This window comes from Gambusia affinis, linkage group LG01 (genome assembly GCF_019740435.1).
Source record: "Gambusia affinis linkage group LG01, SWU_Gaff_1.0, whole genome shotgun sequence".
Classification (NCBI taxonomy): Eukaryota; Metazoa; Chordata; class Actinopteri; order Cyprinodontiformes; family Poeciliidae; genus Gambusia; species Gambusia affinis.
This window is the reverse complement of record NC_057868.1, coordinates 40,830,058-40,854,962: the sequence shown is the minus strand read 5'-3', so window position 1 is coordinate 40,854,962 and position 24,905 is coordinate 40,830,058. Positions and strand designations below refer to the sequence as shown.

General features: G+C 40.3%; 2 protein-coding genes across 6 annotated transcripts in view; both read right to left on the bottom strand.

Annotated features, from left to right (window-relative positions):
• Window positions 1–791: 791 nt before the first annotated feature.
• Window positions 792–24,905, bottom strand: part of LOC122834595 (CMRF35-like molecule 3) — a 63,832-nt gene continuing 39,718 nt past the window's right edge. Inside the window, exons 1-7 of one of the 2 annotated variants that reach the window (XM_044123292.1) lie at window positions 4,405–6,113; window positions 3,537–3,854; window positions 3,206–3,358; window positions 2,781–2,888; window positions 1,935–1,969; window positions 1,698–1,847; window positions 792–1,481 (exon numbers count right to left, since the gene is read on the bottom strand). In XM_044123292.1, the coding sequence (XP_043979227.1) occupies window positions 1,329–1,481; window positions 1,698–1,847; window positions 1,935–1,969; window positions 2,781–2,888; window positions 3,206–3,358; window positions 3,537–3,854; window positions 4,405–4,438 (951 nt within the window). In that variant the 5' untranslated portion in view covers window positions 4,439–6,113 and the 3' untranslated portion in view covers window positions 792–1,328. Of the gene's footprint in view, window positions 1,482–1,697; window positions 1,848–1,934; window positions 1,970–2,780; window positions 2,889–3,205; window positions 3,359–3,536; window positions 3,855–4,404; window positions 6,114–24,905 lie in introns of those variants that run through there. The other variant, XM_044123203.1, reaches the window with a different exon arrangement.
• Window positions 6,126–23,681, bottom strand: LOC122834391. 4 transcript variants are annotated; one of them, XM_044122998.1, is made up of 15 exons: window positions 23,383–23,679; window positions 22,402–22,768; window positions 21,819–21,905; window positions 21,232–21,297; window positions 20,995–21,159; window positions 20,615–20,921; window positions 19,784–20,069; window positions 19,443–19,676; window positions 18,270–18,361; window positions 18,064–18,168; window positions 17,651–17,841; window positions 17,398–17,562; window positions 17,046–17,290; window positions 13,985–14,547; window positions 8,256–8,539 (listed from the first exon to the last, which is right to left on the bottom strand). In XM_044122998.1, the coding sequence occupies exons 2-15, from the start codon at window positions 22,647–22,649 to the stop codon at window positions 8,396–8,398; spliced, it is 2,898 nt and encodes a 965-aa protein (XP_043978933.1). In that variant the 5' UTR covers window positions 22,650–22,768; window positions 23,383–23,679; the 3' UTR covers window positions 8,256–8,395. The 4 variants fall into 4 exon arrangements, with proteins under 4 accessions (XP_043978854.1, XP_043978933.1, XP_043978764.1 ...); XM_044123074.1 differs by lacking the exon at window positions 8,256–8,539 and having other exon boundaries at window positions 13,951–14,128; window positions 14,218–14,547; window positions 23,383–23,678; XM_044122919.1 differs by lacking the exon at window positions 13,985–14,547 and having other exon boundaries at window positions 6,126–8,539; window positions 23,383–23,677.

Below are 24,905 nucleotides of genomic sequence, written 5' to 3'. Positions count from 1 at the left end.
CGGCCGGTAAATCAAGAGCTTCACTTTTTGGTTCAGCTCTCTCTTCACCACGACGGACCGGTACAGCGCCCGCTTGACGGCAGACGCTGCACCAATCCACCTGTCGATCTCCCGCTCCCTTCTTCCCCCATTCGTGAACAAGATCCTGAGATACTTGAACTCCTCCACTTGGGGCAGGACGCCCCCCCTGACCCGGAGAAGGCACTCTACCCTTTTCCGGCTCAAGACCATGGCCTCGGATTTGGAGGCACTGATCGCCATCCCAGCCGCTTCACACTCGGCTGCGAACCGCTCCAGTGAGAGCTGCAGATCACGACCTGATGAAGCCAAAAGGACCACATCATCCGCAAAAATCAGAGATTTGATCCTAAGGCCACCAAAACGGATCCCCTCAACACCTTGGCTGGTCCAGAGATTCTGTCCATAAAAGTAATGAACAGAATCGGTGACAAAGGGCAGCCCTGGCAGAATCCAACTCTTACTGGAAACGAGCCCGACTTACTGCCGGCAATGTGGACCAGACTCTGACACCGGTCCTACAGGGACCTGACAGCCCGTATCAAGGAGCCCGGTACCCCATACTCCCGGAGAACCCCCCACAGGGCTCCCCGAGGGACACGGTCGAACGCCTTCTCCAAGTCCACAAAACACATGTAGACTGGTTGGGCGAACTCCCAGAACCCTCCAGGACCTGCTGAGGGTGTAGAGCTGGTCCAGTGTTCCACGACCAGAACCAGAACCACACTGCTCTTCCTGAATCCGAGGTTCAACAATCCGATGGACCCTCCTCTCCAGAACCCCCGAATAGACCTTGCCAGGGAGGCTTAAGAGAGTGACCCCCTACAACATCCAGAGCCGTAAGGAGTCAAAACGAGTCAGTTTAATGGGAAAAGAATAAAAAGAAGAGATGCTCCCAGAGGAAGACGAAGCAGAACCAAGTAACGATGAAGAGGAACCAACCAAAGCTCCTCCTGTCGCCTCAGGCCATGCTGCTGCTGCAGCAGCTTTTAAAGAGACAAAGGAACAATTTCAAAGTCCAAATATGTTTAGTTATATTTAATATGCTCTTATTACAGTCTGATTAACTTCTGAACCCTATTAACTGTCAACTGTTGCAAATGAAGCTGGAGAATTGTTCGTGTTTTTGTCTACAGGTTTCCTTTGCATGTTTTAATGTGGAGTGACGGCTACGCAGTCTGAGCGTTACGCCGTTTATGTTGGGCCCTAAAGCAAAGTTTTCTGTTTATTAATAGAGTCAAAAGAACTTTTGACGGGATCATCCGCCCATCAGGCAAAGACGACTTCTGACAAAACCAGAAGTCCTGAAGTTACGCTGTATTGGAGTACAGAGACTCTTCTCCAACATGGCTGCCAACAGCCACCCGACGAACAGAGTGAACCGCGTCGTCAGAAGGTTTGTCCGAACGTCTGTAGGGGAAGTTCACCTGGGCGTAGGTTGGTCCTGTCAAATCATCTTCAGCCTGAAGAAAGAAAAGCAAGCGGTCAAGGTGAGCTGCTGGTCAGAGCCACAAGAGATTCCTGATCATTAAACTGGATCTGAAAAACACAAAGCGGGTTCAGGACACTGAGGGACTCAGCTCATCTCCACTCCATTCAGTGATCTTTAAATTTGTTTTGTCATGAATGAATGAAGGAATGTGAGTTTTTGCAAGTATTCGGGTCAAAGTTCAGCTTACCTTGTCCAGAGGAAGAGCTGCCGTCACCAGGCTGTAGACGCCATCAGCTGCAGCTGGTTTACTGTAGGAGGCGTAGCTGTAAACTGTGCAGATTTCCACAGGAACAGATTTCATCTCATCTCCTCTGACTTCTTCATAAACTCTGGTAGTCTTCAGGAGAAAAAGGGAAACTGATGCCTCTTTATTTCTGACAGTTTTACAGCATTTATGCTGAACTGTGAAGCTCCTCACACTCACCTCCACAGCAGTTTTCTTTGTTTTCACAGCAGGATCTGAAAAACAGACCAGAAGGTTCAGAAACCTGCTTCCATAACAGATTCTTTCTAAAGAGGAATAACTAACTGAACCTCAACAGTCCTTGATCTGCCTTCAACCAGCTGAAACCGGGTTGGACTGAAACAGATGAACCAAACTGGACCTGCTCTTGCTCACCAGATTCTCCCTCCTCCTCAACTTGGGGGAACTGAAATGCTTTTCTAGAAAGCTGAGACATGATCTCCAGGTGAGTCCTGGGTTTTCACTGAGGTCTGTCTGAAAGACCTTGCTGAGGAATTATCCAGCAACCAAATCACCTCAACCTGAACTCCAGCTCTGGTTGTTCTGGTCAGATCCTGCAGACTGCCCTCAGGTCTGCTGCATGCTGGACTCATCACAAGGTGGAGAGTCACCAGAATCCCACCTGAAAGCTGTTGAGCGTTCAGGTGAGCCGATTTCTGAATCATCTCCTCTTTCTGAGTCGGAGCTTTCATCCCAGCAGCTCCTTCTAAGACTTTCTCTTTCTCCACCGGCCCACACTCCCTCCATACCTGGGAGTCCTGCATGTTTGTCCTCTTCCTGCCTTCTTTACAAACATCTATCAGACTAAACAGCAGAACAACTTGAGTGGCTTCCACCAACATCAGTCCTGTCTGACATGCAGCTTCAGCTCCTGAACGCTCAAACTGTAAGATCCCAGTAAGAACCGGTCAACATACAATACCTGTCATACTTAAATTAGACTGAAATATTGAAAAAAAAACAAAAAACAACAACTTTGGAGTTTTGGTAAATGGTTACCATGGTAGCCAGGTTTCTGTTTGCTACCTTTAGCATGCCTCTGTGATCTGTTTCTGCAGAAAACCAGCAGAGCCACAGTTAAGATGATGAAGATGATGATGAAGACCAGAGCCAGACCCACAATTAGCAGAACGTCTGAAAACAGGAAGTTATGTTGGGTTATTAGTGTTAATGTTGATATCAAACATCCAAAAATGTTTCATGTTTCTAATATAACTTCATTATTTTATTATATAAAGTGTGATAATTGTGTATTCATGAATTGTGTGTTATGTTTCTAATATATATGTGTTTTTGTAATTAAAGTTTTAATGATGTGGACCCCAGGAAGAGACGCCATGGCTGCTGGGGATCCAAACAAACAAATCCTAAAAACACAAATTAGCATCAAACTGAGCATTTCTGTGGTAACAGAGTAAAAACTCTGCATGTCCAGCAGAGAGTTGTTGGACCTGGAGATGATTTATTGCCGTCACCCAGAGCCGAACGCTTGGTGGGTGCAGAGGAACCTGAAGATGTGAAACTTGATGCACTGGAGCTGAAACTCCTGGTTGTTGAAGTAGTTGTAGTTTTAGTTGTAGTTTTAGTTGTTGTCAGTCTGACTGCTGGGAATTGGAAGAAAAGTTTAAAATGAGCAGTGTCATAATTTACAATAAATAAAAGCAAGTTTCATGATATACCTTCAAACTAAAAGGTAGGATGTTTTTAACACAAGCACTGTTATTTATTTATTTATTTATTGAAGATTGAAGAAGGTTTCATTTTTATTTAATAGAAACTCACCATCTGTAACAGTGAGATTAAAGTCTCTGTATGGATCTCGGCCCTTCAGGTTACATCGGTACCATCCAGAGTCAGACTGGGTCAGCGCTGAGATGCTCACATACAGAACTCTTCCTGAGGTTTCAATCCTGTATCGTCCATTTCTATCTGATGTTTTACGTGTTTCAATGAGGATGTTTTTTTCTTCACAGTTTTCCCAGCAGAAGATCTTCCATTCTCCAGATGAAGGAAAGGAACATTGAACTTTGATTTTTCCTCCAGGAACTTCATAAAAACGGGTCACAGGACCAGCGGTTCTGCTGTTGGGGATGTGCAGAGCTGCAGGAAGGAGCAACAGTTAATGTCAGGACTTCCTGTTGGGTTCTGCAGTGAGACCACAGCTTGTTCTGATTCAGTTACACTCATGGACCGACTCCAACCGAGAGCCAAACTTCACATTTCTGTAATAAACTGGTGAAATTCCCCTTCAACCCTCAAGCATCAAAACACTAAAACTAAGAGGATCTGAAACGATCCGACTGAAAATGTGGGAAAATGATCAAAATTAGATTCTAACCTTAAATGTTGCAGCTTTAGTGTTCAGGAAGCAGAAACGTCTCGACAACCAAACAATCTCAGTCTTTAAACATTAAAAACATTGTAAAAACTGGTAACTTATAAAACATGAATATGAAGCCAGTCAGTTCAGTTTTACTCTGGTTATTTTAAAACTTTACTTCAGCTTCCTGTTTTAAATCCGACCAAACTCTCAGCTGCATGTTAAAGTTTTACAGTTTAAAGTTTAAAAGTCACAGTTTATGTTTACATCATCAGAATAATAAATTACTGATAAAATGTTTGAATGTACAAATAAAGAAAAGTGACTCACAGAGGCAGATGAGGCAGAACCAGGTGATGATCATGTTGGACTTTAATGATTCTTCTTTAACTTCTCTAAAGTTCTTCCTGTTGTAATGAAAATGTTCCTCTTCCTGCTTCTGCTTTTCAGCATCACTGCGTCTTAATGCTCATTTGCATTTACAAATGCAAGTGAGCAAAACAACATTTGATTAAAAGCTGCAAAAAGATGAGATAAATAAATAGGATCTGATACAAAACTTATAATACTAATTACATAAAACAATAAAATATTTGCCACAGAGTTTAAGGTTTAAATTTGGGTTTTTAGTGATTTATGTCATTTTGCTGCACAAAAGTATTGAATAAACAACTTCTCTTCAAAATACAAGAAAAAAAATAAACAACCCTCAACTTCCAGTTGAAACACTTTTTGTAAATAAGTTCTTTAACTAGGCCGGTAAAGTTCAACTAAAATATTAAGTAAAAGATGAATAAGAAGAAAACCTGTGGTGACGTTCACACTGCAGGTTTTAATGTTCAATTATGATTTTTTTATTAAATTCAATTTTTTTAGCCGTTGTTCACATTTCCAAATATGAGATCTGAAGTGTGAACTGCAAATGTAGCACAGTAACGTTACACAGACAGCGCTCAGGGTTTTGTCAACCGACATAAAATAAAGAAGAAGAAAAAGAAGGAGAAGAAGAAGAATTGCTGTGTGGAAACAGACACAGATACTAATGCAGCAACATATCTTATGATTAACTGAATCCGTCATGATTGTTGTTTTTCTTTCCGTTTGCATGAATCAGGATGCATTTATTGAATGTTGAGGATCAAAGTTCAGGTCGGATGAATGTGACCGGGCCGTTTGGACCGGGTCTGTACGTCAGATCAGATACGTACCGGATTTAGAACCAGAGTGGCCTGAGTCGCATTCGAAAAAGTCTGATCCGTGTTGTTCAGAAAGACTCTGACACATTTAATAGAAACTGCTGTTCTGTGCATCAACCCTCTAGTCAAAGGAAAACTTACAGAACCAGTCTCCAATAAAACATTTAGAAATCAACCTTTAAAACGAGTATTACAGAGAAACATCTAAGACATGCAGTAGAAAATTACTTCAGTCCAATTAGTGAGGTTGTTCTTGTGTGTTTAAACATTAGAAGTTATAGTCATGAAAAAAAAGTTTTGGTAATTGTGTCAGAAGTAATAACTGGTAATAATTATTCTGTTGGAAATGTTTCTAATGTCTTAATCAGAGAGTTAGGCTCAGGATGTCACTCAGAGATGGAGTGAGTGAAAAGGGGAAGCAGAGCGAGACTGAAAGCGTGAGCAACGAAACGGAACGCGATGAGATATGAGCATAAAGAAGTTCATCATCAACTTCAACAGCTTTCAGAACATCTAATGGTTTTTATCTTTTGTTGTAGAGTTTGGTATTTGTGCAGACATGACGTGACTGATGTGGGAGAGGAACTGAACTGACCGTCTGATGTCAGGGACGACGTACCTGGGAGTAACAGGAAGGAAACGGAGATCTTTGTAAAGATTATTACTACATAAACATGCCAAACAACTAAACTTATTCATTGCATGTGTTTATTTTTAAACTCAAGATGACGGCACTGCATAAAAAAAACTTATTTTGCATAAAATGTTTAACTTTTAACATAATGAATAGATTTTTTATAAACAAAGTGTGTGTGAATCTTCTAGACCAACTTCCACTTCTTCTCTAGTTTATCATTGGATGGATGGAGGTTAAAGACTAGAAAACATCACATCAGAGAAACAAATGTTAAAAATGATCTGACTGAATTAACAGGTTGAGCAACAAAATGTGAAGTTCCTGGTACCATCATTTGTGTCCAGGCCTGTTTCAATAGTCTGGTTTTTAAATTGTTAGCTTGAACCAAAAATCAAAAGCAATGTCTGATTTTCAAAGCTTAATATTAAGTAGATTTTTCTTATTGCTTTTGACAGTTTCAAGTTATTTCATTGAGCACTGTGGGTTTTTGGTCATAAACAAGAGAAGTGGCAACAATTTTGTCAATGTATGAATAGAAAAGTAAAGCAGGAAGCCAGCAGAGCAGATGAAACGGAGAAGAGCTGAAGATTGATTGTTTATTCTTAAAAATAAAGGCCTTAATGCTTAGGATCAGTACAGCTATACCCAAACACTTCCCTTGTGTTTTAAACCTTAAACGTTTAGAAACAATTGGATACGAAAGCTGTTTTGAGAAAACTTCCTGGTTTCTAATGGCTTTCTGAAGTCTGCTGCTCAGGTGGGTGTTGATCTGAATCATCTGATAAATCACCAAGAAGTAGCAACACTCCAGCACTCAGCGAATCCAAAAGACATTACGTCCCAGTTTGTGACCCTGGACCAGAAACCCAGTCAACTAATGCCCAGGGCATCATCAGTTCCAGGGGAGGAAGATTTCCTGTGGACTCCTCACTGGAACGAACCTTTAACGTATGTATTTAAACTACATCCTCTCCTATGTGGACCCTCATGTGTCTGTTTAAATGAGGCTTTTGATAAAATCTAATCCCACAGATATGACAGCCGTAGGGTTTTTCTCCTGTGTGGATCCTCTTGTGTTTGTTTAAATTTGATTTGTGGTTAAATCTTTGTCCACAAACGTGACAACCAAAAGGTTTGTCTCCGGTGTGTATCCTCTGGTGGATGTTTAAAGTTGACTTTTGATTAAAACTTTGTCCACAAATCTCACAACCAAACGGTTTGTCCCCAGTGTGGATCCGGATGTGCTTGTTTAAACTTGACTTTTGGTTAAATCCTTTCCCACAAACATCACAACCAAAAGGTTTGTCTCCTGTATGAATTCTCATGTGTTTGTTTACAGCTGACTTATCACTAAATCTTTGACCACAAACATCACAAACAAATGGTTTTTCACCAGTGTGGATTCTGATGTGTATGTTTAAATGTGACCTTCTGTTGAAGCGTTGCTCACAGAAAAGACAACCAAATGGTTTATCTCCTGTGTGAATCCTCATGTGCTTCTTTAAATTAGCCTTAAGACTAAACGTCTGTCCACAGACATCACAAGCATACGGTTTGTCTCCAGTGTGGACTCGTGCGTGCATGTTTAAATCTGCCTTTCGACTGAATTTTTTCCTACAAACGTCACAACCAAAGGGTTTTTCTTCCATGTGGGCTCTCTTGTGTTTGTTTAAATCTGACTTTTTGTTAAATCTTTGCTCACAATCATCACAGTGAAACGGTTTCTCCTCTGAGTGGTTCCTCATGTGCAGATTTAAGCTTGATTTTTGGTTAAATCTAACTTCACACGTATTACAACTGAACGGTTTCTCTCCAGTGTGGATTCTCCTGTGAATTTTTAGGTGAGACTTCTGGTTAAATTTTTGTCCACATACGTCGCAGTTGAATGGTTTCTCTCCTGTGTGAATTCTCAGGTGTCGGTTTAAAGAGTTTTTTAGGCTAAAACCTTTCCCACAATCATCACAGGTAAAACCTTTTAAATCAGTTTGGACATTCGCTGAGACGACGTTTTTAGACGAACAGTTTTTTCTTGAACTGTGTCTCTGAAGTGAGGACTTGTTACCAAACTGTTGGCTGCACTTGGAGCAGCTCAGCGGCTTGTTGGCGCCGTTTCCTCCTGACTCTGCAGCTCTAGTTTCCTTCCAGTCGTTCTCACTGTCCTCAGTTTCAGAGCCGGAGTCTGGTGGGTGTTTCAGATGAGAACCAGGATGGTTCACATCATCATCATCCTCCTCCTCTTCGTCCCCACTGACCTCTGTCTCTGAAGAGCTGGAAGTGTCTCTGTCAGTGTGTAGGTCTGGGTTCCTGCTGGACTCTGCTCCTCCACCGTCCTCTTCATCACTTTCTGCTTTCATCTGGTCAGCTGAGCTGCTGGTTGGAAGATCTCCAACTTCTGGCTGATGAAGCTGTGAGAACAGAGGTTTATCTTCATGCTCACTTTTCACAACAACAACATTCAGTGGAAGCAGACACGGATCTGTCTCCTCCTTCACACTGAGCTCTTCATCCTCCATACTGCTCCAGACTTCCTCCTCTTCCTCCTTGATGTGAAGACGCTGTGCATCCTGCTGGTCTCCACCAGAACTCTGCTCTTCTTTAGCTTCTTCTTTAAGCACCAGCCTCTCCTGAACACCTAGAAAACACAGAAACACAACAAACACATTGTGACCAATGAGAGTTTAACATTTCTAAGAAGGTAAAGCAGAATTAGAGGAAGAATCTGATTAACCTAATCAGGTAACGATGCTGAGATTAATCACATGTTGATTAATGAAGTAAACTGGAAAAATGAAGGAAGTTCTGAGCTGTAAAGACATAATCTACTGGTTCTGATCAGGACCAGGAACGAGAACCTGGACCGGCTGAACATGTTTGGGATAATTTTAGGTTGATTTTGGATTTTTCTATTGACCATGAACTGTTACAGAGGTATGAATCCAACCTACAAACTTGTTTTTTCCTTCCTTATTTGTTTTTTCAGAATAATAGCCTGAGATTTTTAAATATAGTTTCCTCCTTCTGCTCCAGTTTCTGTTTTATCTAAAGTTGAATGTTAAACCATCCTTTGACAGTAAAAATCAGAGATGACGTCGTGGATCCATCACATTCTACTCACTGTAAATGAGTTTTGGTAAGCAAACTATTACAGTATTAGGTTTATAAAATAAAATCTCAAAAGTTTATGTAAACAGTTGAAAAGCAGAAAAGTTTCTGTAATCATGGAGGAACAGCACAGCTTCTTGAGATGTTAATGTTTCTTTTTGTAGATTTTCTAAAGATCAAGTGAAAAATCTCGACTCGTACGGCTTCTCATTCATGTTTTGCTAAAACTTTTTTTAAATATATAGTGCAGTTTTAAATACATATTTTGTATGCCATATAAAACTTACTGTGTTACTGAAAACAAAATGTTTTAACCCTAAAAAAGATTCCACATATGATATTGCCTTTGGAGTCGACCAAACCAGTTTAAATCACTTGCATTTAATTATTTGGTCGTTTTAAAGCCAATGCAATTACATACAAAACATGTAATAAGATCCTGTCTCTAAATGTTCAGTTTAAAATCAATGAAGTCAAATACGCACTGCAGGGAGAATATATTATAATTAACCCAAGGTTCAAATAAATGATCAATTTAACACTTTGCTCTGAAAAATAGCTGAATGATTTTAAAAGTCATAGAGATCCTTATTGCGCAGTAGCGTGCTGGATGTCTGCTGCATTGAAAACTGAACAATGGGATTTAAGTTTAAAGATTTTCATAAAATGTGTTGCTGTTGCCAGTTCTGTTTGTAAGAGGTAGCAGCAAAGGAAGGCGTAAATTTTAGCTTATTTATAATCTTTCCTCTTTATTTATCTGATTGTGGCCATGTTTTATTTCTCTTACATCTTATGAAATTGGCCAGTACAGTATGTCGCACACGAATAATAGCCATGTCTTTGGCACATATTTTAAAAAAGGGGCTAATTTTTAAAACATTCTCTAACTCTGTGGCATTTTGATCAGGGATCGCTGCAGATCCCCGAACTCATTTAAACACATCCGCCTTGCGCAGCGACGGTCACCAGATAAACTGGCCACCAGTAGATCTGACACACCGTAACAAGCCTCAAATACAGACAGCAGCTTCACTAGTTCTCATTCAGGTAAATCCGTCATCTTCCTAAACATTGCTGCTAAATTCTAACCAAAGTCCAAAGTGGATGTGAAAAAGGAAAAGACACGGACCCGATGTTTCCATCTGAACGTCAGAGCTAAAAGCAGAATCCATGTTTCTGTTTCTCCTCTGCTGCTGCTTCCAGTCGCTGTTTGAGCTGCTGTCTCTACATTTCCGGTAGCGTTTCCGTCTCCAGACCGTTCCGTAAACCGTTACAGTTCAATTCTAACCCGCCTTACGACCAAAGCCAGAAGAAAAGCCTCCGGTCACCGCGGCTGGACTGAAGACAAGCTGGAGTCTGCGCACTAGGAGGAAAGAGGCTCCAACACGTCAAAAGAACAAAAACCCGGAAGTCCCGCCTACACAGGGCGTCAGTTACTCTGTCCGCCATATTAGTAGAGAAAAGGCGAGCTATGTCAACAATATTAGTAATCAAAAGTATTGCTGTTTTAACTGGTAGAGAAGTAACTCACCATGAACATAGGATTTTAGACGTTTTAAATTTATTTTTCTGCAAAAATATTTTATTAATATTGATTTGAAATGCTACAAAAATAAAGTATCTGTTATTTTTGGCTTAACAAAATAAATATCCAACTCTGTATCAACCCGACTGAGCGCCCAGTCCTTGTGTCTGAACAAGAACATTTCCTGCTTCACGTTTCTCCCTGCAGAAAACCCTCCATGCTCCATCCGTTCCATAAGTACGTCACTAACGTTTCCTCCAGGAACTCTGAAGACATCAGCTCTGCTGTTATTGACCTGCAGAGCAGATCATTGGTTAACAGCAGAACTTACTGAGAGGTTCTGCAGTCTGACCTCAACATGTTTCCCTGCAGAAACAACTTAATCATTCTACTTAGATCATCATTGTTACCATGGAAACTCAATGTAAATCAGCCTGGTTTAACATGCAACACAAATGTTAATCTACTGACTTATTACCAAACTAAAGACAGAAGGTTAAATAATAAAAATAACTTTTTAAGAGTTTTAAAAGTTGCAGTTTCAGCACTAAGATAGAAACTTTAACAAGAACAGAATATACTTAATATCTGAAATTAAGAATTTTTACTTTCACTGACTGCAGAGGTCAGTTAAAGAAATAACTCATCCTGTGCCTGAACTTTATCCCAGATTCCAGTTTCATGTCCATCCAGAACCCTGAAGGTTCTGTTCTCACAGGTCCAAAACAAAAGGGTATCGTCCTTCCTCAGAGAAAAATCTGGAAACTGTCGGGAAAGTTGACAAAACGGGTTTGGCCCAATAATTAATACTGAACTGAAAGGGACAAAGCAGAACAGAGAATCCAGCCAGGACCAAAGAAAAGCCAGAAGGTTAAATACCTGGAAACAGGTGAGTGGTTTATGAGGTTAGACAGATTTGTTCGGTGGTTTAAAGACCAAATCAAAGAATTAAAAAGTACTCAGAGGAAGAAGCAGCAGAACAAAGTTAGACTCATGGTGGAGCTCTGAGGTTCTGCTGGCCTCTCTCCTGTTTCATCACTTCTAGAATTAGAGATGCTCCTCCCTCAAACACTTCCTGTTCCCTTCAGTTTCTCACCTGCAGATTTCTGCAGCTTTACATCAAAACATCTTCTCTCACTGGAAAGGGATCAAATGCTTCTAAAATATTTTATTAATAAGAAATTGATGAAAGGAACAGACTAACTTCATTGAAGAGTTCAGCTGCAGTGAGAAAATGGAATGGGTTTATTATGAAAACATAAATAAATGTATTAGTATTAACATAGATAAAGTTGGAAAAATCACTACAGGCATCAACATCTGATCTCCACTTCTGAACAGAACATGGACTTCTCTACAAAGTCACACCGTCCAACATTAAAGACCCCAGATGAAGAGCAGCTGAAATAAACTTCCTTTACCGGTTTACAGAGACAGGAGGAGATTTATCATCATCATATTGTAATGTATTCCTTAAAATAAACACATTTAAAGCAAAGGGTTTAAATGTTAGAAAACACTTTCCCAGTAATAATAATTCTGCAGCTCAGACTGAGGAGATTTAAATCTTCCAAATCATTTATTATTCTGAAATTTGGCAAATATAAAAAGATCTGATCATCCCACTTGACCCAGAAGAGAAAATGTTTACTTTGATTCAATGTCAGGCAACAAAAATTAAGTCTTGTTTTTATAGCATAAACAAATTTTAACAAGTTGAACAAGAATCCAACAAAAGAAATTCTTTAAAATATTCTGACATGTACAGAATTTCTGATACAAAATACTTTTTCATATTCAGCTGATAATCACGCAGCATGAAGTCCTCAGTTTGTTACAACCATCCATGAACAAAACAAGGAAGTGTTTGTGTCCAGACCATGAGGCACGTAGACGTTTCTCCAGACAAGAAAACATACATTTAAGAAATTCACAATGCTCAAATTTTAAAAAAAATATTTACATGGCAATTTCACAGAAACAGATTTAAACAAAAAGCACTGAGATTCTTGTGAAGAAAACTTTGATTAGACTGCAGCAGGCATGTAGATTTTATAAAGTCTATTTCTGTGAGCTGATAGAGAAAAGATGTGTACTGTAATATCCCACGTTTTTAAAAACCTACTGCATTATATAGTTTAAAGAATCATGGTTCAAAAACAAAACGGCTGAACTTTAAAGCTTTACTTTAACAGCTGTGAACATTTAAATCTGAACACTTCCTCCATCTTTGTGGACATTACTGTGTTTGATTAAATGTGACTTTAGGTTAAATCTTAGTCCACAGACATCACAACCAAACAGTTTGGCTCCTGTGTGGAGGGTCATGTGTTTGTTTAAATGTGCCTTCTGGTTAAACCTTTGCCCACAAACGTCACACCCAAAAGGTTTGTCACCTGTGTGGATTCTCAAGTGTCTTTTTAAAGCCGACTTCTGGTTGAATCGCCGTCCACACACATTGCAGTCAAACGATTTTACCTCACAGTGGATCTTCATGTGTTTCTTCAAAGCAGACTTTTGTATTAAACGTTGTCCACAAATGTCACAAGCGAATGGTTTCTCTCCTGTGTGGGTTAACTTGTGCAAGTTTAAATGTGACTTTAGGTTGAATCTCTGATCACAAACACTACATCTATATGGTTTCTCCCCTGTATGGATTCTTACATGTTTGCTTAAATATGACTTCAGGTTGAACCTTTGTCCACAGAAATCACAACCAAACGGTTTCCCCCCAGAGTGGATTTTGGCATGCTTGTTTAAGTTGGATTTTTGGTTAAATCTTTGTCCACAAACATCACAACCAAACGGTTTCTCTCCTGTATGAATCCTCATGTGTATGTGCAAGTATGACTTCAGGTTAAATCTTTGTCCGCAAACATCACAACCGAAGGGTTTTCCTCCCGTGTGGATTCTCATGTGCTTGTTTAAATTAGAATTCTGGTTGAATCTTTGTCCACAAACATCACAGCCAAAAGGTTTCTCTCCTGTGTGGATTCTCTTGTGCCTGCTTAGATGATTTTTCCAACTGAAACTTTTACCACAGTCATCACAGGTGAATAATTTGACATCACTCTGGACCTTTCCTGGACTTAGTGTGCTGACATTTTTCTTCCCTTTAGTACTTTTAACGGCCCGGGGTGAAGACCTTCCTGTTGAATGATGGGTCATGTGCCTCTGCAGAGAGCGCTCGTTAACAAACCGTTTACCGCACTCAGAGCACCTCAATGAACTGACGGCGTTTCCTCCTGACTCAGGAGCTCCGCCCTCCTTCCAGTCAGTCTCACTGTCCTCAGTTCCAGATCCAGAGTGCTGATCCATGTGCTGATGCTGGGAGTCAGGATGGCTCCCTTCTTCATCACTATCACCACCATCATCATCAAAATCATAGTCACTATCACCATCATCCTCCTCTTCATCCTCCTCTTCATCCTCCTCTTCATCCTCACTGACCTCTGTCTCTGAAGAGCAGGACGTGTCTCCATCAGCGTGTTGGTCTGGGTTCCTGCTGGACTCTGCTGCTCCACCGTCATCTTCTTCATTTTCTGCTTTCATCTGGTCAGCTGAGCTGCTGGTTGGAAGATCTCCATCTTCTGGCTGATGAAGGTGTGAGAACAGAGGTTTCTCTTCATGCTCACTTTTCACAAGAACGACATTTAGTGGAAATGGATCGGTCTGCTGCTCACTGAGGTGCTCTCCCTCCAGGCCGGTCCCAGGTTCTTCCTCTTCCTGCTTGATGTGAAGCAGCTTTGGATCCTGATAGTCCACACCTGGATTCTTTTCTTCACGAGCGTCCTGATGAGGATCTGGGTTCCTGCTGGATTCCTCTTCATTGGTCTCCATCTTGTCATCTGAGCTGCTGGCTGGAAGACACTGATCTTCTGTTTGTTTCTGATGAAGCTGTGAGAACAGAGATTCATCATCTGGTTCCTGCTTGATGTGGAGAGCTTCTGGTTTCTGCTCGTCAACATCCTCTTCTAGAGGAACCACAATCTGAGGAACATCTGCGAGCAACACTGAAACACATCATGTTCATTATAGACAACTGCAACTCGTCAGCATTTCAATTTATTACAAGTTCATTAGTGTAGCCATGACCACAGGCGTAAATCCGGGGGGGTAGAGAGGGTCTGGACCCCCCCAATCTTGGAAGTCTGGAGTTGCCCCCCGCCCCCATGAAAATCATTGAAGAAACATTTGCATTTAAATAATATGAATATGAAAAAGCAAAAGAAACAAAAAACAAAATAAATCTGCCATTTATCTCAGAAAAAAAAGAAAGAATTATTTTTCGGTCCCCCTACCATTATTAGAACAATGGTTCAGTCCAAAGAGTGGGAGGAGCAACAGCAGCACTGCAAACGGCTCGTTAGAGCCGCTGAAGAGGAGCTAACTGTTAGCTGCTAACTGTTAGCTGCTAACTGTTAGCTGCTAACTGTTAGCTGCTAACTGTTAGCTGCTAACTGTTAGCTGCTAACTGTTGGCTGTTAGCTGCGGCTCTGCAGCACAAACATAAAACCCTCCAGTAAGTAAATACTTGCAGCAGAAGACATGCAACACCTTTTATTTACTTTCACTGCTCAATAAGAAGAAACACATTAACAATAAAGATCAGACTGTTATTTTATTACTTTGGCTGAATTATGATTAGCAAAACTGCTACACTGCTTTCATAGATTTAAGCATTTTTGTGGCAAACATCTCATTCATATTTAGCTCTTTAACTTTTAGTTAATTAGAGTTTGAAACAGGAGGGAGGAGCTGAGGAGTGGCAGACTTTATTTCTCACCGTCTTCAACGTAGAGCCTTTAAAAGTGCAAAATAAATTCTGAATATTTTTCTATATACATCCTGGTGCTTTAAGTGTTACGTTTAAGTTATAATAGTCCCTAGATGTTCATATGGCAAAAATAAAAAAGGCTTAAAAACAAAGCAACTTATAATTTAAATAGGTCATAACTTGTATTGGGAGCCATTTAAATAAATCGATGTTTATGAGGAATTTTATTAAGAGCAGTTAATCATTAAAGCTTTTTTATTTAGAGCCTTAAATGTTTGTAAAGGTGTAGCAGAGATTAGATCAGTGAGACAGCAAAACTCACAACATTTGAATTTTAGTTTTATTTCTCAATAAATTGTTCACTGAGAATAAAACATGTTTGATGTGCATTACTAGTCATTTTTGGTCCTGCAGCTTCAATGTGGTTTAAAAACGTTTTACGTTACATTTCACTGTAACTTTGCCCCCCTCCCCCCAATAATGAGATGGATTTACGCCTTTGGCCATGACCCCTCTGGTTTTGAGAAGATGGAACAGAAACTGGTGCAGGAGTACGTCCTATGTTAGAGCAAAGCAAAGACTTTATAGCGACACCTGGGTAGAGCACAGAGCTGTCTGAGAGACTGAGGCAAACGAACAAGGACCAGGCTAATCGTATCGGACAAAATGAATCGTATCGGACAAAATGAATCGTATCGGGCAAAATGAATCGTATCGGGCAAAATAGATAAATGTCGGGCAAAAGAATCATCGGACAAAGCAGAATCGTATCGGACAAAATGAATCGATCGGACAAAGCAGAATAAATGTCGTGCAAAATGAATCATGTCGGACAAAGCAGATAAATATCGGACAAAATGAATCGTATCGGACAAAACGAATCGTATCGGACAAAACGAATCGTATCGGACAAAATGAATCGTATCGGACAAAATGAATCGTATCGGACAAAATGAATCGTATCGGACAAAACCGTGGACTGAAGGGCCCAATGCCTTCGATGTGGAAGTCATGTTGTTTTGAGATGTTCGTTTTCACACACCTTCAAGGTTCACAAGAATTTAATGTGTCCGATTTTTGATTCGGAAATTATTACACACTGAGGGGGAAGAAAGCAGTTTTATCCTAAAAATTAATCATAATCAAAATTAGAATTCAGTATTGCCAAACGACGTGTAGCTTTCCTAATTTTATAAATCAACAGTTTTTATTAGGAATGTAAAAAGCAGCTGTGTTACTCAATTACAATTTTTAATCAAGTTAATTTCAGAGTCTGAAATTGATCAGAATGATTGGATTTCAATAAACAATCATTAACAAAATAAGCAACATTTTTAATTTAAAAACTATTTGGTGCTCAGTTATTACATCAATATATGAGCTCAACAACAAAAATACTCAGGATTTTGAATCTGTTTTTCAACCATCACATTTTCTATCCGTTCATCTTTCCAGAGTTTCTCTGATCATTCATGGAGCTTCTTTAGGGATGCGGATGCTGAAACTAGTGTGAGCTGCTACATGTTTATGAAGCAGAAATGAAGCCCCAGAGAGCCGAGACAAATGGCCGCTGTCCAGCACCGTTTGGAAATGCCGCTTGTGCGTCAGAATTACGGGCATACCAGAAACGAGAAAACAAAGTCCTGTCTCTACACAACAAAAAGGTTTTTAATGCGCTAAAATCCATGTAATTAGTAGAAACTATAAACAGTGACACAAACATTGTCTTCTTACTCTGGCCCCTGCTGACTTGTAACTTTAATGGCTGCTGTGAGCTGGAAGCTGGTGCGACGAACAGCACGCCGTACTGACGAGGGTCACTCCGTGTCGCGGCAGTAAGACGAGGGAGACCTCGCCCCGATGCCACCCGCTTCCCCACAATGGCCCTCTGAATCTGCCGGATGTAGCGGTAATCCTTTTCCTCCTTTATAGCATACAAACACCACTTTCTGGATTTTCTGTTATAAAGTTTGCGATATCTGAAATTAGATGTTAGACAAACAATAAAAACAAGTGGAAATATTTATATCCGGAGTCTTTCTTGATAAGGTAGAGTAACAAATTACAAATAAAAAATAGTACGTACTCTACGGAGCCGTCGGGTTTTCTCTTGGCCGGTCTGTGGACATGGTGGTTGTAATCCAGGCCAGCCAGGAAAATCCGGGCTTCATAGACCGGACGGCTGAAACTGAAGTGTTTGCTGGCATACATCAGGATGTGGTTATGGAAAGACTCCAGGTCAGCCGTTGACCTAAAATTTCAATGAGACCCATCAGATCATATAAGCTTTTTCTCAAGCGCAATATATCTAGAAACAGAATAATTCAACATATTCATACCTAAAGTGCAAGTACTTGTGTACTTCCTTAAGCCAGCGTTGATTCAGAATAACTTCTGATAACGCCTGATGGGCCACAGACCCGTTTTCTATCCACACCTTGTCTCTGCGTTCCCCAGACGGACGCTGACCGGCGTCCAGGGGCCACTCCTGCTCTCCTGTTACATGGTTAAGAAGGCCAGCCCACATCTCCTAAATTACAAAATAAACACAACAGTTTAAACTTATATTTATCAAATATACAATTGGTATAGTGGCAGCATTTTTCCCACAATGTTTCACTCTTCATAATACAGTTATCAATGTGCAGTAATCAAAACCAACCTCTAAACTGGTTTTATTTACCCCACATAGCAACAACTCAATGCTGAAGTGCCAGAAAAATTACATCCAGGATGTTTGGATGTGACTCACATAAAAGTTCTCATAGTTTTCAGTCATCTTGCAGCAGAACCAGAAATAATTGCAGATATCTTTGATCCACTGCAGCAGGATGGAACAACCCTTTTGCTGCCCTGCCTTAATAAACACAAATAAAGAAATAACAAAATGAAATATTGCACAAAAATATACAAGCCTGTCATTTTTGATTTCTTAATTTTAATCAGAAGAAAACTTACTGCATGCATCTTCTTGGCCAAGTCTTTGGAACCATGCCACATGTCTAGAGTGTGCAGCACACCGCTGTCCTTATACTTTCCTTTGACTGGGTCTTTCAAATAACAGCATAAAAGAAATTAGATTAGGAATATTGTTGCATTGACAAATAAAATCCTAAGAGGTCAAGCATTTATTATCGTAATTTCCAGACTAGTGAGCACAACGAATATGAGACAAACCCACAAGCTTTGAAAAGAAATTAAATTAAACTGTATGAAAACTGGCCACGCTTGTCTAAAAGTCACATCATAATGAGATATTTGCAAACTTTTTTTTTTCCTTCTAATGGAATACGTCACTGTAACATCCACAAATACGTACCATAAAAGCTTTTTGTCTGTAACATAGCTGCTTCACAAATAAATACATCAACCTATGAAAGTCATTAATCACCATCTTTATTTTCCTCCAGTGAAACAAAATCATTTAAGTCTTCTTCAGTGTCAGAATTATTTCCTTTACCCTCTAACCCCCTAAACCACCAGAAATGTCTGAAAAGGTAAACCCAAATTAAATCAGCTGCTGTTCTTGAACAATATGAAGTACATGCAAAAGTTTGGTCTCTTTATGAAGACGACAAACTACAGTTTCTATTTTTTCAGTCAAAAGAACTTTAACTGTAAGTAGTTTGTAGCTATTACATTCTTTAACAAAAGAAATGGAAAGATTTTGCACCAGCACTCAACGGTACACTAGCACATCCCACACACACACACACACACACACACACACACACACACACACACACACACACACACACGCACGCACACACACCATTTCTCCTTTGGCCCCCCTCCTTCGTGACCCCCGCCTTTCTAACGGTGTCATGGATCCATAGATCTTCTGTAGAAACGCCGTCCACAATGTTCCCTTACAGAATAAAACTGCAGGGCTTTACACTGTAAAATCCTACAGAATGAAGCTGTTGTGTTTAGTCTCCAGGACTTTAATATAAAACTAGGTTTATAGCTGACACAGTAACAGGTCATGAGGGGGGGGCTCCAAACATTCGTCTCACTCTGTAGTTTGTGCTGTCCTGTTCATCATGCAGCAGTCCAGCCTTTCAAAATCCATTGCACCATGGCAATGTTCAAAGCGTGTGAAAAACATAGCGGGTTATGATCTGGACTTACCAAAGAGAGTGGATATCTGTGACTGTGAATCTGTGCAAACTTCAGTGAGTTTAACCTCCTGGTGGATTTGCTGAAAGCTCCTGATGAAGCCTTCCCTCTCCATCATCACAGAACTCCTCCGTGTCTCTCCCTTGTCAATGTTGACGATTGACAGGATTTCTTTGGTTTCATTCTCCATGATGGTGTAGGTGCAGAACTGAGCAGACGACCCAAGACTGTTCATATGACCATCAGCTTCAAAAAGTACCAAATGCAAAAGAAAAGGATTTCTCATCAAAGCAGGAGAAACAGAGTTGCATGTGAACATTGACAGAGGTTCTAAAACTGACCATTAGACTCACCCAGTACAGCAACATTTTCCTTTGATTTCAGCCTGGAAACGACGTCAGCTCTGCTGTTATCCCAAAAGTCCTTGATGGTTCCGACACAGTATGTGTCCTGTATTTTCAAGAAGGTTGACCAATCCACTATTCCCATCTTCATAAACTTGAAAAGTAATGCAACTTTGGCATAGTTGTTGCCAGACAGGATGATATTTGATGCCAAAAGGAAGTCGCCAGCTTGCATCCCGTCTTTGAAAGTGGGCTGGGAGTTCCACTCCCACACACAGTGATTGTTAGAACACATCTGGAAAACGGATTTAAAAATATTTAGCATTACTTTCTAACCATCACAACAATGATACAACAGAGAGCAGCGTTTGCTCTAGGGCAACTCCAGGCATGGAGGGCCAGAGGGCCGGTCTCCTGCAACTTTTAGATGCATCTCTACTTCACCACACCCGAGTCAAACAATGAGGTCATTAGCAGGACTCTGACTGCAAGTAGGAGGTGATTCAGCTGTTGGATTCGAGTGTGTTGGACCAGGGAGACTCTAAGAGTTGCAGGACACCGATCCTCCAGGACCAGGACTAGCTGAGCTAGCGGTGAAGCCTGGGGCGTGATTGTAAAGCTACAGACCGAGTTTGAGAGAGCGCTGCCAGTAGACGAGCGACTGCGTGCAGACGGAAAAAGCTCAAACCAGGATAGAGTGATGAGCTTAGGCTGACAAAGTCAATAATATTAACTGTGAACACCTGCAGTTCCTACAGGCTGTGATCTTCTTGGTGCGGCAGGTGCTCTCGTTGGCTTGACACCCCCTTGGGGAAACACTGGAGTAGTAAATGAACATACCCACTGCATGATGACAGCCGTTCCTCTGGACTTGACCTGGACTTGGAATGGTCCAGTTGCCTGACACTCCACCAGTGTCACCGGGTCTTTAGCCGTACACACCGGGATGGGCAGCAGCAGATACTGAGCGAGTTGCATCAGACAGACATGATAGGTGATGGCTGCCGGATGATTAGTGATGTCATCCTCACTCTGGGCTGGTTGGGACTCGGCTGACTCTGTGACCAGAGCGTCATGAACCGTGTCCTCCATGCCGACGGCCGGAAGAGCATCCAGAGAAAACTTCTGCTCACCGGAACCAGCAGTGCTGATTGAATACAAAAAAGCAATGAGAAAGGAAAATTATTTTCATGAAAAATTACTTTTAGTTGGGAACTTACCGAACGCATAAAGGGGGGATGTAATCCTCCTCCTCCTCCTCCTCATCATCATCATCAGTGTCGTCATGGTAACTGCCTTCCCCCATACTACTCTCTTCCTCTGAAGCTGAAACGTCTCCAGTGTCGTCCTGCAGAGGCCGGGTCCAGTCTTCTGCCCAGTCGATGCTATGAACCAAAAATATTAATCTCATACCAAAACGTCACATTTCAGGTTAAATATGTAAAAATGCTACTTACACAGAGTTCTGAATGTGATTGAAGTCACTTTCATTGATGTCATCATGAGTGTCCAGCAATGAAATACTAACAACAAGAACATGTAGAAATAAAAATGACATATAATCTTATCTGTCTGAGTTTTGTCTCTCTGGATTTAACTTGAAGAAATTCTGTGCTTCGTCTTCCAACATTTTGTCATTTTTTCTCAATGCAGAGCAAATTCTGGACATCTAAATTTGCAAAGAAATAATTTGCTCATTATTTCTTTTTAATTGTAGTCTACGGCGCCAATGCAAACGTTATTATACATCTCTGTAATTGTATGCAGGAACTAAGATTATAAAATCTAGATTTGCAAGATTTAACTAAATAATCCTGCAGTGAATTTCAGGTCCTGATTTCTGTAGAAAATAAAATACTTGAGGTAAAACTATTAACAGATTTTTCTTCACACATTAAAATCTTCTCTAAATGATTGGCTCTGATTTTCAACTCACTTTTATAATCGTAGAATAAGACATGCATTATAATCTGTCGCCATGACTACTGCTCAGGCTGACCCATCATGGTGAACTTGGCAATATAAGCTGCTAATGTTTTCTCACCGATCTGATGATGAGCTGCTGACAGAACTGGACAGGGCGGTCTGATGGCTGGTTGTAGTTAAAGAAGTCAAATCTCCAACTTGACATCTACAATAAACCAAAATCTGTCAGACAACCTTCACCACGCTGTTTACTCACCTTATGAAAAGACGACCTACAGACAGTCGAGTGTTACGTCAAACATGAGCACATCCATCAGAAGGAAAATAAATCACAAATATTGGGACAAACACTAAACATTTGGATTACAAACAGCCAACACAACAGGCTAGGTGCCAATGTTGTAATCAGTTCTCTCATATTTTATTTACTTTTTGTAAATACTTCATTAAATCACAATAAATTACACAAATTAGTTTCACTATTGACATCATTCTGATTCAAAAAATATATTGGCATAACTAAATAAAACAATAAAATATATACCGAGTGTGAAAGAGTTGGCAGTAATTGCTAACATTACTGCTAGCTAACAAGCTAACTGTTAGACTTAGCAACAAGCTACAGAGTGAAAAGAGACTGGAGATAATGTAACCGTCGTCGTTGTGTTGTTATTAAAAATAAATCCAGCAGAGATACTTACTTGTCTAGCAGAAACGTGGCTAACTCTGCATCGGACTTGAAGCGTTTCAGGTAGAGTAGCTCCCTCCACCTGAGAAAAGCCGCTCCAATGTTTATCCTCGTCTTATTCCGGGCTCGGTCCAGTTCTTTCTTTTGAGCTTGCTTTTCATCTTTGGACTTCTTCCGCCTACCTCTCCTTGTTTTTTGAGCAGGTGCCACCACTCGAGGAATTGGCAGTTTTCCTACAACGTTAGGTTCCCTCTCTGCCATTAGCACAGCTGCAGCACACCAGCAGTCTTGAGCTTGAGTGACTGTTGCTGGGCAGCGTGTACAGGAGCCTGATTGACACTGCTGAGACGCCTCTCCTGGCTCTTACTAGTGGTGTATTTCTGCAAATAGCAGCAAGATCATTGGGATGAGCCAAGGGAACTTGACTTTTTTTATAGATTATCTGTCTCATATTTTACTGTCAGCAAATTTTGACAGTTTTAACAAATTACCTAAAAAATTAATTTTTATTTAAAGTTGCCAACTGCAGCTTTAAGTAATTAACAGCAACAGATCAACTGTTGTTCCCAAAGCTGTCTCAGCTAAACAGAAACTCAGAACCAGCCATAGCATCAATAAAGACAAAAAAAGAGAGGATAAACAGAGTAGTGATGTCATACACGTCACTAGTGACGTCAGGAGCGGCCATGTTGAAACACGAAGTCGTAGTTGCTCCCACATTCCCAGTGGAGAAAGTGATTTTTCCAATTTCCAAGTAGGACTGGAACGCACCATTAGCGTTGAGCTGGTGCATTTCATATTTCACGGTTAAACGTTAACCACTGAGTAAAAAATAAAACTTAAACACAGTCTACGTCTCCATCAAACAATCATTTACCAACTAGGGGTCCAGATCCTCTGAACCAGGAGAACAAGGAGCTGGTAGCTCTGCGACAAACTGTCAAACTGTAGCTGGGATCCAAACAGTTGATATAATGAACTAAAACATACTAACCTAATCCATCCATCCGAATCTTAACAGCAGCATCCATGTTTCTGTGTTCCTCTTGCTCTGCTACCTCCTGTCGCCGTTTGAGCTCCTATCGCTACATCTCTGGTAGCTTTTCTGTCTCCAGACCTTCATTTAACTGTTACTGAACAGCTAGGGTTCGGTTTTAATGTCATTAAATAAACAAAAACCAAAGAAAACACGACGGACGAGGCTTCAACTACAACCGTTATGCTAAAGAGAATTTGGCATCTGACTGCGGAAGTCCCGCCCAGGATCTTCTGAGGGAGTCGAATCCGCATGCGCATCAGGGACGTCTGTCAAGAGCGACGCCATATTGTAAGTGGCATTTTATTTAGAATACATATACCTATATAAAACTGATCAATTTTAAAAAAGATTATATTAAAAAATGTATGAAAACTATTCAACCATGTCAAATAGTATATCAGTATTTTTTGTTTGCTTGTTTCATTCTACAGTTCAATGGAATTCAATTCAGTTTAATTCAAATATATTATTAATCCAAATGAAAATTAAATGTTGTAACTCATATTATCAATTTGTTCAAGGAGTTATTATAGATGTCAATGGCTATGGGGACTGGTGGGCAGAAACACTCTCTGTAGCATTCAGTGTTACAGCAATTCTAAAGATTCTGGCTAAAAACACTCAGCTGTTGTATGAGAGTCTCCGAAGAGGATCTTCAGGGTTATTTGTAATTTTATTGATTTCATGAATAATCCTTTGCAGCATCATCTCCAGATATCTGAGCAGAACCCAGAACAAAACCAGACTTCTTTTTTCTCCCCTCACCGCTCATGATGTCTCAGTGCACCACAGATATTCTCTGACTAGAATATCAGAGAATGTCTGATATTCTCTAGATTAGAAACTTTGTGGTCTATGTAATAATCATCTGTGAAAGCAGACTTGACCTTTACTTACTCTCCTGTTATCCATCTTAACGAGATACTAAACCCATCAGTCCATCCTATCTGGAGGTATTGGGCTGAATTTCAGCTGAATAAATAATATTAAGCCTTGAAATTAAATTGCTGTTTATATTATTTACTTGTTTTTAATGTTGTTGCAAATAGTTTATTCAGATGGAAAACAACGTTATTTTTTTCATAAAGTGCCTAAAAGAGACCAACGATTAGCTAAACAGGGATGCAAACAACAGATCTACTTACGATTGTCGATCAATGCTTTATTAGATTTAAATTAGTTCCATTTGATTAACAACATCAGCTTAGACTTTTTTCAGGGTTGTAGTTTAGCCTCCATCCAGCAGAGTCAGTTGACACAGAAATAAAGATGGTGGGGCCATACCCGAACTGCAAAGAGAACAGAGTCCAATCTGGGCTGCAATATGTGCTTTATATGGTTCTGTTCATAAACATAAACAACAAACTTCTTAAGTTATTAACTTAATAGCACTCCTTCAGCCGAGCTGTATGGAGGAGCAGCATCAGTGTCAACTTCTCAGCTAAAAACAACTTGTGCTATGAAGGCCCGAATATGAT